The sequence below is a fragment of the Bombus vancouverensis genome, chromosome 5 (assembly GCF_051014615.1).
Source record: "Bombus vancouverensis nearcticus chromosome 5, iyBomVanc1_principal, whole genome shotgun sequence".
Lineage (NCBI taxonomy): Eukaryota > Metazoa > Arthropoda > Insecta > Hymenoptera > Apidae > Bombus > Bombus vancouverensis.
Genome location: NC_134915.1, coordinates 6,941,189 through 6,958,653, shown reverse-complemented (window position 1 = coordinate 6,958,653; position 17,465 = coordinate 6,941,189). Strand labels below are relative to the sequence as shown.

The window sequence follows — 17,465 nt, the reverse complement described above, 5'->3', positions numbered from 1 at the left end:
GTAAGACACACTTTCACAAATTTTGAACTGCTCTTTTTCTGAATCCCGCGATGTTTCGCTGCGATGATCGTAGCAACGCTAGCAGTTTTTCCCTTCACACGGTGATGTAACGTAGAAACAAGACGAACGTCCTCAAAGAAATTCCATGCGGTTAATCCTCCTGTCTCAGGTACGGAATTTGAAATAACGATAAATATCGTTGTAGAGCGATAGGGTTTCTCGTATTTTCTCCGTATTAAGTATCGTAGATCATTCGAAAGGAAGGAAAGGATTAGTTCCAAAAGAAACGGAGCGATAGTAGCAGTGGCGATAGTGATGCTAACGATGATGATATCGATGGCAGTAATGTTAGTGGATAATAAATATGGTACTAGAAATAGCGCACTGTATTCGTATTTGTTGGATATTAGGATTCCTGAAAATGAAAGCGATTATTTTTACATGTTTCTATGGCCAATGATCGACTCTGATGTTCGTTGAAACCGATAAGCAATGTTATTTACAACGATTTTTGTTATTCAAAATAATATTCTGATAGGAAATATCTTTTTACGCGACAAGCTTAATCATTTTTATTAAGAAAAATGCATATGTACATGCAGTTTCACTAACTTCAATTCAAAAAATATTTCCTGATCTTCTCTTTCACCCTCTCCTTCTCCTTCTCCTCTCTTTGTTTCTTTCCCACTTCTCTCATCTCCATTTTATCATTTACTTTAACAACGTGTAGAAGAAATTGGCGGATTCGTTTTAAGAAATGTTACAATTTTAAGGAATCCTTTTGTTTATACGGATAAAGTTTTATTCATCGGAAGAAGTAATATACGTACTATACACTGGACTTAACACGGGGACATAAAAAACTGAAGTTCTTTCACGTAAAATTTCGACACTATTTCTCAAAGGTGCACAATAGTCAACAATGTTTCTAACAATTTTCACAATGAAGTTAGTGAAACATTACATAGTTTTGGTAATTGTTATCGTTAATCTTATCCTCCATCATTAATCACTTTTACAATTGGACGTGAAAGGTAAAAAACATTAACAAGCCATATAGGATGATATTAGTAAAATAAAAAAAATAGATGTTATTCGTTAATAGAAATATTTCGTACATTTTAGTAGATGTAAATTACAATAGAAACCAAGTTACTTTTTATTCTCTTATAGCTCGTGATAAAACTCAGAGATACTAACTTATATCCATATTGCTATAGTAGGGTGTGAGCGTAAGTAATATTGTTATTATTACACAATAATTGTAGCAATACATATACTGTTAGTAATATGCATGATGGTAATAGTAATAACGACGGCAATAGCCATACAAGTACCTTTAAGATGATAACAAAACTAAGAATTTCTATGCGATTTAACCCTTTGCTACTAAGAAAGTAACATCTATGTACAGGGTGTCCGAGAAGAATGGGGCAAAACTTACACTACGTATCAATGTGATAAAATAGATAAGAAAAGTACCAAAGCAATTAATAAAAATTTCTAAGCGCTTAGAATTCTTCGATAAATCATTTTCAGACGCAAATTTATACGAACTCTATTCATCCATTTGACCCCAGTAATACGTAGTATCATTTTTGTCTCAACCTTTATGTCACACCCTGTGTATCAGAAAGTGTAATTCTGTCGCGGTGAATTTGCCAGACTCTCGAGTTGTAGACAGAATTTTTTTTAGATTTAAGTATCTCTTTTAAATTAAAGTTATGATTTATTGAGTTGTCGGAATTTGCTCAGAATTGCTAAGAATAATACTAATCAATGCACATTTGGTTCAATCGTATATTATCGCAAGATCTTAAAATGAAATTTATAATTCACACCAGAAAAGATTCAAGACATATCCGACAACACAATACGCACTATGTGTGCGATTTAATCGTTAAAAAGCATTAGTTCCTGTGTAATTCATATAATCATCGATTCTAATCATATATATATATGTATAAATGTACAAATTAATCGTCCAAAAAAATTGTCAACGTTCTACGAGGAATTTATCGTATGATTTGGAAATTGAACAAGATAAACTGAAATCGTCGCATCGTTGGCTTTGCGCTGATCTTACAAAGTTTGAAGACGAGTTTGTTCAATAAGATGCAAATTATATAGCAAAGGGTTAAACATCAAAGTACACCGTAGAAGTGATGAGATTGAGATCGATCAAAAAAAAATGTCTGAGAATGATTAATGCGTCGTTTTAATACTACTCGACAGATACTGTAATATGAGAAAACATCGTTAAGCACGAGAAACAGAATGAGAAGCGAGAAAAAGAAGTTTCGTTAATAAGGTGAAAATGTTCCCTTTCCTAGGTTACAAGATAACAATCTTAAAATACTATTAGTAACGTGAAATGATATACTGTTAATTCCATTATACCAGGTATACGTTATCAAAGTTCTAACGTTCCTCTATGAAGCTTTGTGCGACCTTGTCTGAATGAATAATCTAGTAAGATAGTATAGGATAATAGTAATTGTTGGTAACAGAATACTCATAGCGCTAATAGTTATGTATCCTACTCATGTTTGTAAATCTGAAGAAATAAAAAGAAGGAAGGTAACGGGGGGAAATGCGCCTAAAATTCGAGCGTAGCTGACTAGCTTTCTATGTTGATTTTTGTATGCCGTTAGATGTTGGAAGAACGAACGTGTAAAGGTTCAATGACAAAATATGCCTGTCGATGTGACATCAGAAAGTAAGATACAAGTGATGAAATACATTGTACAATTCGAACGGTTAGCTTATGTTAATATTAAGTTGCTGGTTAAGTTGATTGTATTTGAAAAAAATTGATGTGTCAAAGGAATTTGCATTTTGTCAAGCAAAATAATGTAATGTCGGAGAATTACGTTAAGCGATTTCGAAATGAGAAAATGTAGGTACTCGGCTCGAATAATTTAACGAGATAAGTTTGCGACTCGATCAGTTTCAAGATCAAGTTAGGATAAGATATTACGATTTATTTATCGAGAGGCATTTGTCAGGAGAGTGGATTTTTATAAGAATCAGGGTATCGAAATTGACACGATGGTAGAGAAATCGAAGGTAGAGATAAAGGTAATGCAATAGGTATATATTTTTCAGGCAAGCACACAGGCAGGGCTGATAGGGGGGACTGACCTGGGTGACAATGGGGCTGTACTCGCTAGCCGTTGTACTGGCCGTAGATTTAATAGTTCCTGCTTCGTCAACGCTGACAGAAACAGCATCTGATGGTCTACAACTGCGTCTTCTCGTAGTGTCGTCTTTATCACGTCCAAAGTCGAACCTTCTGGCCTCGTGTCTACTACCGAAAACGATTTCGCTCTCAGTTTTTTCCCTTCTAGGCCTCTGAAGACCGTCACGACCGAACGAAAAGTCCGTAAGAACCGGCTCGCCGGTACTCACAACGTTCCCTTTTTTCCCGACGATACCGGCAACGCTTATCTCGCTGCCACGCCGGTTACCGCTTGAGAATATGCTCGATCTTGCAGAGTCTGACTTCTGTAAATATGCAGAGTGTCTCGCGGAAGGAAAAAAGTCGGAATTCTCGCGGCGGAAAGCACGTGCAAAAGCGCTGGACGTGTTGCCAAGCTTCGAATCGCTTTCTTGTCGTCTATGCGCTGCTTTCAACTGCTGTTGCTGCTTTTGATGATGCTGTTGCTGCTGCGAATGATTCTCATACTTCCTACGAGACGATAACTGATCCTGCCTCTTTAACGTTTTCTCCGTGGACGACGAAGAAAGGTGATTCTCGTTAATAGACTTGCTCGTCTCCGTTGTCTCTTGCGAAGGTTCTTGTTTCATTTTATCCAACCGTTCGTTAAAACCCTGAAAGAAGCGGGTGAAATCCCACTCCTTCAGTAGAAGTTGCTCCTCCGCCTCGGAGCGCCGGTTGTTGTTAGCCGTGCCGCGATCGTCTGACATCTGACTAAGTTTCTAGGGAGCGCGCACGAGGGCGATAAACAAAGTGACAAAAGAAAAAAAAACATTCACACGAAAAGAAGAAAATCATAGGCGTGCGGTGATACATAACGCGAGCTAGCTGTGATATGGCAGTGCATTGCGATCAAGTGTAATTATATCAACCGGTCAATGGAATTCATTTTCTAACGTACTGACACACGTTCCACACGAAGCAAGATAATGTATAAATAATAACATCTACTATATTTTATACGATGTTGCGCGACATTGTCATGAGAAACATTCCACGATACGAAGCTACATGATGAAACGAAATCGTGAGACTCCGATTGATCTCATCTATCCAACTACTACGAGCAATGATCAAGCGTCGTTGAAAGGAACTTTTCAGCTGCGAATTTCGGAATATTTTATTTCGAGCAACGCTCGATGTATACTCGCGTAATTATAATCTTTCTGCGAATAGATCATTATATACACTGTACATCGTGATGTTATCGATTGGCTCTCGATTTCGCCGATCCCCTCTTTTTCCTCTTTTTATATTTATATTCTTCGTATGTTTCGTATGGCTTTTTACTGCTTAACAACGGTGCTAATATTATATATGTAGCGGCGTTATGAATATATGTTTGTATGCCATAACATATAGTCACCAAGCATATAATGTATCGTGTGAAAACAACGGATATACAAATAAAGCGGTTTCGATCGTTGGAATTGCACAAGAATAATTAATATGGAAATTGACATGTGTTTCTGACTATTTCCGACTAACGATAGATATATAACACATCTGAGAGATATATCTATAAAAAGGGGAAACATAAATACAATGCAATCGTTTGTATCTTCATTCTCTCCTCCGATTCTATTAAAATCTGATCTCGAAAATGTTGAAGAATGGAAAGAATTGAAAAAATACATGGATCGCTCTATGAAAATGTAAATAAACACAAGAGTAAATATTACATTCAATCCGTATGCGAAAATTGACCGATCCGTGTCATCATCAATACACATAAAAACGACAAGAAGGCGCTAAAAAATATTACGTTGACTTGCATTTAGGTTGACCCATAATTGGAGAACACTTACCCGTTTCATGACTAGCGTACGATCTCCTGATTCTTCTTCATCAGGGGTCGGTGGAAGAGGTCGATTTGGTGCTCCACCTGCACGCAAAAAATAAAATAAAAGTATTTACTTTACAATCGAGATGGAAGTTTGTTGCAGGCTTCATCCCGTAAAAAGCTTTGACAGGAAAAAGAAATCTAGAATCAGCTCTGTTTCCATATCATCCAAATATTCATTCAAACGTAGTTAAGAATAAACTAAAACAGAAGCTTGCAACTCAGCTTCTACATGTGCATGTTAGGTCGTCCGAAAAGTTTCTTTCGTTTTATAAGGAAATAATGGATGCACAACATTTTCCGTTTTATATTATTTTATCGAATTACGTATGATCCACTTTGTTCTATCAAAATAAAAATCACAACGTTCGACAGATTAGGTTTCATGTTTGTATAAAGATGCATCGCTGTAACAGACGTGTCTGTAAAAGAAAGACATTTTACGGACAACCCAATATATATTTTTACAGGATTTTCAAAACTTTTTACAAGATATAGTAAAACACATTTTTTACAATGATTAGTAAACTCATAACCTGCGATATCACAAACGATTATGCCGTTTATTTTTGGTAATACGCTTCCGTATGCAAAAATAATTCTTATTCGTTATTTCGTCTCATATGAAAAGTACGTCTAGATAATGAATTTTCAAAATCAATTTTTGAGGATACAAAAAAATGTTGCAACAAATTCTTCTCTACTCTTCTACAACAAAATTGCTCGTATCAAATTACATATATATTCCTCAAAACCTTTCATTTAAAATATTTCCGATCTCGTCGATGGTATCGGGTGTCCGCCGAAACAATTTCAATGGGACACCGTGTACATTTAAAGTGTTTTTTCATGCTGTATTCTAATCTTTTAATTACATAATACAATATTTACATAATTATACTTAATTGAGACATTCATATAAATAGTATGCATTTTCGTGAAAAATATAAAAAAATTCTTGTTCGATGTCCTACCTTTCGGCTTACCTTCGAGGTGTGAATTCTGAGCATTGTGCGACGATGTCGACGATGGATCTGCCGATGGTCTGAAAGGAGAAAATTCGGGTCTGCAGCACACATAGAAATGAAGAGGATCATGATGACGCACGAACGATGCGGAATGCGTAGTGCATGTTGCGTGGCGATGCGGCGAAGACGACGATTCGAAGCAACGTGTCGAAGCGGAATGAAAGATGAAATCAAACAAAACAACATCGGTAAAATTAATTTCATTTTTCCTTACATATAAAATATATAAACATATAAAGTTAACTGTAAATTATTCTCTGTTTGTTATTTAACATTAATTACTGCACATTGATTCAACTTTTTCCTTTGTCCAACTATTTGTCCAACTATTTGTTAAATGACTACTCTATTAGTTAAAATTCTTCTTTCAAACGAAAAATTTATTATTAATACAAGTAAAGTTCCCATCGATACAGAAACCCTGAATAACAACTTAACTTATTATTTATTGATGATTTACAATATTACATTGTTGTTTTGTAAGTTGATATAATTATGAATATAATTTAATGAAATAATCTTGTGCTGGATATAATTGAATATAATTTTCTTTGCACAATCTTTGTTAAAAATGGGAAGTGATATACATGATAACTGTTATTTGATAACGAAAACGTTATTATCCTAGCAGTAATGAAGTCTTATGATTATGTTCCTTTCGTGATAACTTTTGCGATCATCGACAGTTGCAAACTTTAACCACTAACCGATTTTACAATCCCACCCTATTGTTTTTACCTATTATACATCGTTATTCTATAGTCCTACATAATATTTTCATCTAAGATAGCCTTCTTCGTTTCCTAAAGTAATTAACTTATTCACGTAATTGTTTGCAACTGAACGAGCCTCGTGTCACAATTATTGGGTTGGCAACTAAGTGATTGCAGATCTTGCCATTAGGTAGTATTGACAAAATCCGCAATCACTTAGTTGCCAACGCAATATTAAGCTGTTGGAAATATCTTACAAATCCTTTTATCTGCAATTTTTTAACAATATTTTACAAAAATATCGCTATAAGAAACACGGAACCATTATTAAATACTAAAATTGAAATCTATTGCTACGAATAATCGTTACAAGAGTAATCGTACAAGATTTCATAATATTCGATTAGATAATATTTATGATCAGTTTACAATATGATATCCAAAGAGCTGAGTCAGCAACAGATGTGATGCCAGGGGCAATCATTTTACTATTAAATTAGTCAAGATGACCTCAAGCATTAGAACTTTATAAACAATTTTTTAAATTTGTGTAAAATCATATAGTATCAAGCTGATATTCTTACTTGCACTACACGAACGCGTTGCATGGATTTTCACAAAATTTTCAGGAGCAAATATGTATTATCTTGAACTTTCAACAACTAAAAGTTTCTTTCGATCTCTCAATTATAATATTTGAATCTTCGTATAACAGTGCAAATTAATTTAGTTCGAAATATACGAGATGCGCTGTATCAGGATGAAGTAAAGAACGGGAAAACAGATCGTGTTCTGCTATAAATAGCGACGACCATCTATCACTGAAGGGTAAATGTAAATTCCTCCTTTGTCGCTGTTAAATTGATAAATTAATTTCTCTACTTACAAAGGTTTCGGTGGGTCGCTAGCAAGTAATGTGCCATCGTTCCTTGCGTTATTTCCCCCTGCATCTTCAAGATCGTCGTCGCTGTCGCTTTCAACGGACAAAGCCTGTAAAGCGAAAGAAATAGTCTGAAAACAAAGCAAGTTTTAATCGGCATTTTGAATTACGCGATGCGCTATGATACTAATCCAATAAGAAACTGAAACATTCGAAGAACCTTATAACGCTATAGTAATATGTATTTGAACACTTAGTGTAATCCAATCAAAACATTGATGTTTCCACTATACTCTCAATATCTTGATAGAAGAATGTTTCTCCACTGTTAATTCTTTACTTCTTGTCGTAACTGGCATCAAATGTTCTGCTAAATTGAAACTGAAACAAGGAATATACTTGTGCCAATCAAGTTCCATGCTAGTCTCTAATAAATAGCTGACACTTCCTGGAATCTGTAGAAACTTTTCAAGTTTAAACGTATGTTCTAATTATCGTAAGATCTTCACATTACACAGATACTTAGCCTTAAAGTCACTAAACATGCATGTTGCTTTTTTATTTATGCTTACTGATGTCAATTATTATTTTCATCGGTACCTACTAACCGAGTATACAGCTAAGTGAGATAAGATCAGAGGTGAAAATTAGATTACACAGCGTTATTTAACACGTTGACGCCGGCGCCGATATTCATGGCTTTCTCTGTGGTGCCCAAATGCACGGTCTGTTTCGTGGGGAAACGCAGCGTCAGATTAGACTGTTCGACACGACCGCAATTTTTCAACTTTGAGCTCAATTTATAGTAAAATTACAAAAGCTATACGATTCCTGTTGGATTCAATGAATTCCGTGGACTTCAACTAATACATTGATATACGATAGTTTGGCAATATCAATTTTCATATATCTATAAATATTAAGTAAAACTGACGGGGCCAGCTTTGGTTCTAATTTGGTACTCTTTTCGATTTTTCTCAAAAAGTAGAGGTCTGGCGCGAATTCTGACCATCACACGCAATTCTGTGAACATTTTTCTATAAGAAACGTTCATAGCGCGAATCAAAAAAATTTTCAATTCCGTACAGGAAAAAAAATAGTCATGCGTGTTCGTCGGAGAACGTTAGCGCGCGTGAGGAACATGCACGACGAAAATAGTGTTAGGTTACGTTAAATTTTTAAAATGGACTGACAAAAAGCCAGTATGTATGCTAGCTACTTCCAAAAATTACAAGTGTGTTATAATGTTGAGATAAAATAATATAAACCTATTTTGTACTACCTATTTTGTGAAATACATGTGTGATCCATCGCGATGCACACTGCCCCACGGAACAAACTCGAGTGACCCATCGATAGTGTCATCGATAGATAGAGATACACCATCTCACGGGAAACACGCGTGTGGCCCGCCGATGGTGCACGCCAGCGTCAACGTGTTAAAGTGTATTTTATATATTTGCAATAATCTAGAAGGACCCTAATACTTACGCAGGATAGTGTATATCGCAGTAATACTTACTTGATCGAGTATACTGGAAGACTGTGGCATTTGTTTATTGTTTTGATCATTGCTGCTTGCAGGCTGACCGGAGTTGGATGTTGATGACGCAGCCTTATGCTGCCTGTTCGGCCTTGGCGGGGCCTCTGGGCCCTGTGACACACCAAGCTCGTTGAGTTGAGCGGCCAGCATGTCCAAGTCCTACCACCCACACACACACACGCACAGCCCCGTTAGTCACTGTTCCGAGACACCTCCAAAAATTGTTTAAAAGCCGCCACCAACCAGCCAGACGAAGCAATTAACAATGGTACAAAAGATGCAAGCTACTCTTATGTGAAACTGTTACACTCTCTGTAGTACAGTGCAAATTGTTTGTCATAAATCGAATTGAATGATTTGAGATGACGATGAAATTCGTGGATAGATTACCGATTTTTTTTTATGATTGGTAAGAAACAATAATTCGGGTCCAAAGTTAGTCATTAATTATTATCCATATAATCTAGATCTGCTGGTTCGTAATGTTATGTTTAATTCTAATTCGAAAGAGAATTAATTGAAACACGCTACTTTGCGAAAATTCAGATAAACGCTACATAAAGTAAATTGTACGTTGTGTACAAGGAATTTTTAATAAACGACTTCGCTACATGTACGAAAGAAACTAGTTCGAATAATGACAATCGCCATGTTTTTTTCCTAATAAAATATTCCTTAACACTTTACCGACCGCTAGCGGTTCAACAGCATACGCACGTCCAACTGGCATCTCAGGCGCAGATTCTCCCTGGCGCCAGTTCTGTTTCTGTTTAGACTCCCCAATACCATTATTTTCGTTTATCGAGAACGGTAAGTTTTTCAAATTGGTATAAAACTGTGGAAGCTTACAAAGCAACGTAACTGACGCAACTGAGCAAGGTACCATAGTACTAAATAACAAATTACTACTCAAATAATGAGAAAGATTGTCGAGGACAAGAAGCCGATTAATAGACTATCGGTCGGTAAAGTGTTAACATTTAACGTATCGTGTATAGGTAATTGCGTTTATAGATTACGATTAGCCACCCTGTATATGATACTATCTTTTATATCAAAATGATAGATTCAATTAACAATAATGCAATGATCTCAAAGTACATATACATATTTATACTAATATTTCCTAATGATCTCGAATAATTACTGGATCATGGATTAATACGTAATGCCTGTGATTATAGCGATACGCGTCATTGTGAACGATTATCGAACAGATACATTGGTGGATCATGAAAATGAATGGATTGTTCCTTCTCCGGTATCTTTAATGAAAATTAGAAAACGATTATATTATTATACTGTATAAGAAACTACTGATATGACCCTTATTTTTAATAAAAAGAAAAAACCAATATGTTATAAATGATACGTTAATACAATGATGGATAATCCTAACTCACATTCGAGTTACATTTTACGCATTTTGTTGTGCACACGTAAAACAAATTAAACTGTTTTAAATTAAACACAGTAGCGTAGACGATCAAAGGACACAAACACGCTAAAAAAATATAATTTGCATTATAGCTATAGTACCTCGTGAATCGAATATGAATAGACGATAATTTGAGCAAAAACATGATATCGGTAGAAAATCAATTACGAGAATACTTCATCGAAAAAAATTCTAGACTTGCATCGAAAGCTGTACTATTTCAACCTTGTTCTATTTTTTCCCCTTTTTTTAAATAAGTACGGAATCAATTAGAAATAGATAACGCTTTTTTCTAGTAAAATTGTCTTTAAAAGAAACACAGCTACAAACAACAATATGTATATTATTGGTCTTGTCTGTTACAAATCTAAATTAAGGAAAATAGATAAGTAGATCGTTTACGTGTGGCAAAATTGTGTATAAATAATCGAAGTTTATGACCATACTTTACAGATAACTTTATCTGACCTCCCATTGATTATCTTCTTCAATACTTATAGTTACCTATATGAGAAAACTTTCCAAAAGTGTTTATAAATCATACTAATTTATCTTACACTTTTATCGGTCTATTATGTTAAGAACGTACTTAAAGAACGCAAATGAAAAAATAATTAATGCAACGTATCTATCGCGAGGAATAAAAAACAATAAAATTGTGATAATTTGTTACTTCTTTCTTTAACAGCGTTCAATTATTATCAAACCATGATTAAATTAAATTATAACATAAACCGAAAATGGCAATGATAAACTTGTTCGTTTCCCTGATAACTAACATTATGACAGTAGTACATTAAATGGTGACATTAAATAATTATTATGTTACTTCTGAATTTGTTTTTCTTCGCCGGAACACAACACATATACATATGAAAAAGAAAGAATGCCAACAGGGATAAGATAGTCTCAATCGTAATTGTTAGTTCTTGTTCCGATATGTGTCCATAATAATAGCAAATTGTATATAGTTTTAATGTCGGTTTAATGAAATATCTCGTACGTTGATAAAAATGTTAAAGATATATTTCTTAAAATATCAACAATTACAAACACAACCATGAATTGCACTTAATGCGTTTAAGCAGTGTGTAATCGATCTCCGTGAAAGCATACATTCAGGGAGCTTGTCTGAAGCATTCAAGAACGTTATATCGTCTAAGTAATGGGGACTAAGCACGATAGCGGTAAATAGTACACATTTGCTAAAGATAAAATTCAGAAGTGTTGTTGAAACTTCGTATGTATAAAAATAAACCAAGCAAATTATATAGTAATACCAAGACTACGTCATAGCGCGTGTAACCTGTTTTATAGACTGCATGTATAAACAATTAAAAATGTTACGCGTAGAGATAAGAATACGTGTAACTGTATGTATAAATGTAAAAATGGGAATGTAAAGAGGAAAATAAGTGTACGTGTTCTTACCTCTGGCTTCCTTGGAGGCAGCTACGGTACGTGTGAACATGGAAAAAAAACAAAAACCGAATAATTTCAAATCTGCGTGTAAGAAGCGCGCGCATGTGTTTATGTGGATATATCTATGTGCGCGTTTATAGGCGTGTAACATATGTGTGCACGTGTCGCGTTCATGAATGCAATCAAGTATACGCGCCCTAGGAAATAATTGTGCAATTATATTTGCGTGCACGCCAACGACTTAATAGCAAAATAGAAGGAAAGTCTACGTGCTACTGATTAAAATATGTATCTGTTTATGAGTATGTAGCAAAAGAAAGATATAAAGATATATATATATATATATACAATATAGTCTGATTTAGATGGAAACCAATTAAATATCTCAAATGATATGGAAGATGCGGAAGAGTATTTCAGGCAAAAGTTATAGATGGCCATGAAAGTTCTGAGGAAAATCACAATCAAATGTTCCGAGAGAAACCAATATCTTTTATTGCATACTATCATACCTTTCACAAGTATTTTCAAAATAATAACCATCCGTATCTTTTGTACAGACTGTTCCCAAGATATTAGTTTTTAAACGTTGTACGCTGTCGGCGTTAATATTACTTGACATTGTAGATCGCAAGGTTGCTCGTCCGGACTTTGTACATTATCGCTCAAAAGTATACCGACGCTTGCTTACTTTCAATAAGCTACAACAAGCTTTCATCAAATTCCGATAAATTGATTCTTCGTAATCACTCTAGTTACGTATAATAGTACGTTATACTGGGTAGGCAATTAAGTTATTGCGGATTTTGTCATTACCACCTAATGTATATATAAAAATGTATATATTAGTATATACAGTGAAATAAATCGTCGTTTTATTTTTTAATACCCGATATAAATTTCTGACGATTCTGACGATATTAATTCATCGTTAATTTATACAATTTGGTAAAATTCACGTACCGTTAGTACAAATCGACCAAAACGTCCAGATACTTGTGAACGATGGCGTAGCTTATGTCTTGAAAAGTATTGCATATAAGATGTGGATACTATCGAACAGGACGTAATTCTGCCGCGTAATAATAAAAACTACGGCGCAATGAGTTGATTAGCATATAACTGTTTTCACATAACTGTTTATATTTACAACACATTTAACTATTTATTATTAGAGGTGGTATTAAGAGCATCGCAAACAGAATCGAGCTTTCCTGGAAAGTTTCAAGCATCTCGTAACTACTTTGGTAAAGAAAACGGAGAGAAAAGGAATACATTTTTGTAAACTCAAATCTAATAGTAAATAAGTACATAGTTCCAAATATAATCGAAACTTGACGATTAGGTTCAAAATACCCTTTCATAAATAATTTAACAGAAGCTTGCGATAACTTTTTACTTTCATACAGAATTCGAATAAAATTCAAATATGAGCATATCTGTTGCATGTACGTAATTTCTAATCTCTCGAAGTTCAAGTATTACTTATACGAGATTTGACTTTTCAAACATCATAATTAGAGTGAGGGTATTTATGCAAATTTATATCTTTATCATCGCAATTAAAAAAATGTCAACTTGAATAGAGACTTTTTTCATCTACTAGATATTATAACGTGTGCTATATTTCGGATATTAAGCATATATTTTTTACGTTATGTGTACATGTTCTGTAAATTTTTCATAAACACATAACATCCGTAGTCTAATAATAACACTTGCATGTACGTAAATTTATTCCTGAGCATACATGTTATACCTAATCTCGTTCTTACTTATCATCTTACTGATTTGTTATCAATATGAAGAATCAATCGAATCAGAATTATCGATTTTGACTTATCGAAGTTAAATACACGAATATCTACCAGATTTTCGAAATTGGAACGATTATTTTCTCAGAAATGAAGCCCTATTTTAAAAAACTCTTATATTTTATTTCCGATTTATTATCACGTATGTGTTATTAATGTTACAATGATATTACATAATCAACCACGTATTACCTTTGAACGTTACCATCTCGAAAATATGCTTGAATACTGGTTTCCATTTGAAATATTAATCATGCTATTCTCAAGAATTTTCGAGGTCTTTGCAAGATTAAACGTCTGATATTTTACAGCTGTTGTTTAGAACGTACGTTCCTGTATCTTGCACACTCTGCGAGATATTTAACCGTTTCCATTTAAATTGAACAAACTGTATATATATACGTAACAAAATATATGATACATAAAATACATTAAGTTGATGAAAGGCAGCAAGAAAGCAAAGTAGGATAAAAATAGCATGTGCTTTTCTACAATCTTTATAAATTGGAGTAGTTTGTAGACTATATCTATCTATATATAACATGTGTATGCTGAGTCATCTAACGTTAGAACTTGGCATTTCTTCATCAGTTTTAATGATACCAGAAAATGTCCAAGGAAAAGATATTTGCTATAAAAGAAAAAATATTATGACAAACAAATTTTTGTCGCGTGATCATATTTTCCAATGTTTTAAGGTCGTCTGTATTTTTCTCTGATAAACAAAGCAATGTTTTTATTGTTGTATTATCGAAATAAAACAATTTTGAACAGATCAAGCGATCTTTCTGAAAAGTAATCTATTTTATGGAAACAATGTTTCCATGTTTAGAACGCAACAAATTTATTATCCAATCAACAGACACAAAGCCACATGAAAATATTCGAACTTACATTTGCAACTTTTAACGCAATCAAACATGTACGTCGGACAAAAGTATTTAAAACAATGACACATCTACAGAAGGAAATGCAAGAGAAGTACGTAGATTCTAAATCATATCCGTAAAATTGGAAAATTCACCATTACATATCTACATTTGTTTAGAGTAAATTTATTATAACCACAGATCCATAGCGAGTCACGAAAGTATTTTTGAATGCGTATAAACAATATTTACGATGAATCTTCGCATCAGATATAACGAGCAATAAACTCAATTGATGTCAATAAGAGAAAATTTTGAATTTAACGAGTTTTTATAAAATAAGGATAAAGATTCTTAACGATATGTATAGAATGTCAGATGTAATTACTTGATACGCTTAAAGATATAGACGATTTAAATTACGTACCTAATGATGTACTGTGAGTATACAGCAATGTTATCGAAACTGCATTGACAAAGTGAGATGGTTGCATGGTTTATAAACCATGGTTGCGATCAAGCTTTCTATTTATTTATTTTTTTTTTTTGTATTTTTATTGCGATAAAATATCATCGATGATATCGAGGTATTAAGGATGTAAAATATCTTAGATGTTAAGGATCGAGCTTTTATTCGATCGAAAATACTATAAAGAAACTACACCTAATTGAAATTATTAATTGCAAAAAAATGTTGATACTCTACTGACAAAACTTTTCGCAAAGCACTACCTAAATAGCTGAATCATACATATATTTATATCGTTGTTGATTATAACTTTTGTTATTTGTGTTTTTCCTGTAACGTGATACATGATAAATGTCGAGTAATAATGATCGTATATAGAAGAAAATCCGAAAAATTTGTTTTCTCCATTTTTACGATATGGAAGCTAACGATACTGAAATTTTTACATTTATTGCTAGAATTTCTGGTAAATACAAGCATGCACGTGTATCAAAAAGGAAAAAGATAAATAATTTTATTTTAGGTATATGCTAGTATCAGTGAATCAGTTGACGAACATTTCTCTTTATCTTACTCATAGCTCATATTTCTCACTTTTAAGACCGGGCCTCGTCCAGATAAGTGTCCCAGAAATTCAAGTATCCGAGGGGGAAAAAAGGACTGTCAGTAAGATATCGATATTTAACACGAACATAAAACGCGAACGCATCGATGATAACACGATATTTTTCCTTCGGTTGATAAATTGCGACTGAAACTAAAATTATTTAGTACTAGCATGCGTTCATATGTTTATAAAATAATTTTATTCTGATTTTTATCCTTGCAGTACTATGTGGACATTTATACGTCATCTATGTCACGGAGAGGACAATTATAACAGTACATTTTTGGTGAATATACATATACAGTATGAATGCGTGATTGAAGTGTGAACATGATGTTTCCGTTGTTTCGATTCGTTGCTCTCAAAGTAAGAAACATTAAGCATAAGTGAAACAGAGATAAAAGTTCGTTGGTATTGAAACTTGCACAATTTCCAATGTAATTCAAATTGAGTCATACACGATGATTGTTGATATCGTTTTCCTTGGAGAAACCTCGGAAGTGATAGGAAATATATGAATTTGGAAAATACGTTCACTGCGTTTAATCGAAAATCTCCTATTTAATCTCAGTCCCAAGAAACGATTCATTTGCGATTTTAAATAATATGTCGTATTAACTTACAATGCCGAATATAGCAAAATCTGTTACAACTTGTAAAACGTCGTTGAACAAAAAGAAAGTTGAGAGTACATTAAAAAATTTCTGTTCTATAAAATATAAGTACAAGTGCGTGCGTGTGTGCGCGCGTGCGTGTTAACGTTGCGAATTGCCTGTGTACAGAGATTTCTAACCCGAAATTCAATTGTTTATAACTTGCATATCAACGTTCATGTTTGTTTCGGTTGCCAAAGGAGGACTGCCCCACATATGTATGTGACTTGTCGAAAGTTGCAAAGGTAAGCGTTTGGATACTTCCATGTACCTGCCTATGTAGATTCTTTTCACTATGGATTATTACTAACACATATACATATACATATATCAAACAAGAAACGCCAAAAATCTTGCAAATATTGGAAAATATTAATCGCGTGGAAAAATCTCTTTGCCGTGATATTCGTCTTTTTATAATGAATATCTTAGTAATTATAACGATCAGGGCAAAATATCTTTATGAACGTTCCGGAAATTACAACTGGACGGCGGTTATACGCATAACGTACAAGTGAAATTGCTCAGAATATCGACGTTGGTAACGCATTTGAAAATCATCGAAATCGGTGAGCTGTGCCCTGATCGATATTATTATCAATACTTTTCCTCTTCGAATCTAAATCTAAATAAACCTGACATAATCGGTCAGACGTATAAGATACCAATGTTAAATAACTCAGTTTATTTATTATTTTGTTATTGACATAAAATAAGTGTCGGAGGAGAAGTTATAAGATACAAGAAAAGATAATTGCGAAAACAAAAAATTGAAAAGACTTACCATAGGCTTAAACACATGACTGTTTCTTTGCGATGCAGCTTGCCCACCAGAACCTCCACTACCAGCCCCGCCAATTAAAGGTTGATGATTGGATGGCGGTGTTGAAACCTTATGAGGTTGCCGTGGATCATCTCTGGGTGTTGGAGGTAATGGCCGAGATGGTGGTTGGGGGTCTGGAACTA

The 17,465-nt window shown here is 34.0% G+C and overlaps 1 protein-coding gene across 14 annotated transcripts in view; it reads right to left on the bottom strand.

Moving 5' to 3' along the window:
- msn (serine/threonine-protein kinase msn) overlaps nucleotides 1–17,465 on the bottom strand; it is an 87,220-nt gene that overhangs the window by 16,411 nt on the left and 53,344 nt on the right. For 2 of the 14 annotated variants that reach the window (XM_076618898.1, XM_033339721.2), the window contains exons 9-15: nucleotides 17,284–17,465; nucleotides 12,097–12,117; nucleotides 9,207–9,386; nucleotides 7,691–7,794; nucleotides 6,038–6,129; nucleotides 5,029–5,105; nucleotides 3,145–3,507 (exon numbers count right to left, since the gene is read on the bottom strand). In XM_076618898.1, the coding sequence (XP_076475013.1) occupies nucleotides 3,145–3,507; nucleotides 5,029–5,105; nucleotides 6,038–6,129; nucleotides 7,691–7,794; nucleotides 9,207–9,386; nucleotides 12,097–12,117; nucleotides 17,284–17,465 (1,019 nt within the window). Of the gene's footprint in view, nucleotides 1–3,144; nucleotides 3,943–5,028; nucleotides 5,106–6,037; nucleotides 6,130–7,690; nucleotides 7,795–9,206; nucleotides 9,387–12,096; nucleotides 12,118–17,283 lie in introns of all 14 variants that reach the window. The other 12 variants (XM_033339727.2, XM_033339723.2, XM_033339709.2 and 9 more) reach the window with 11 other exon arrangements.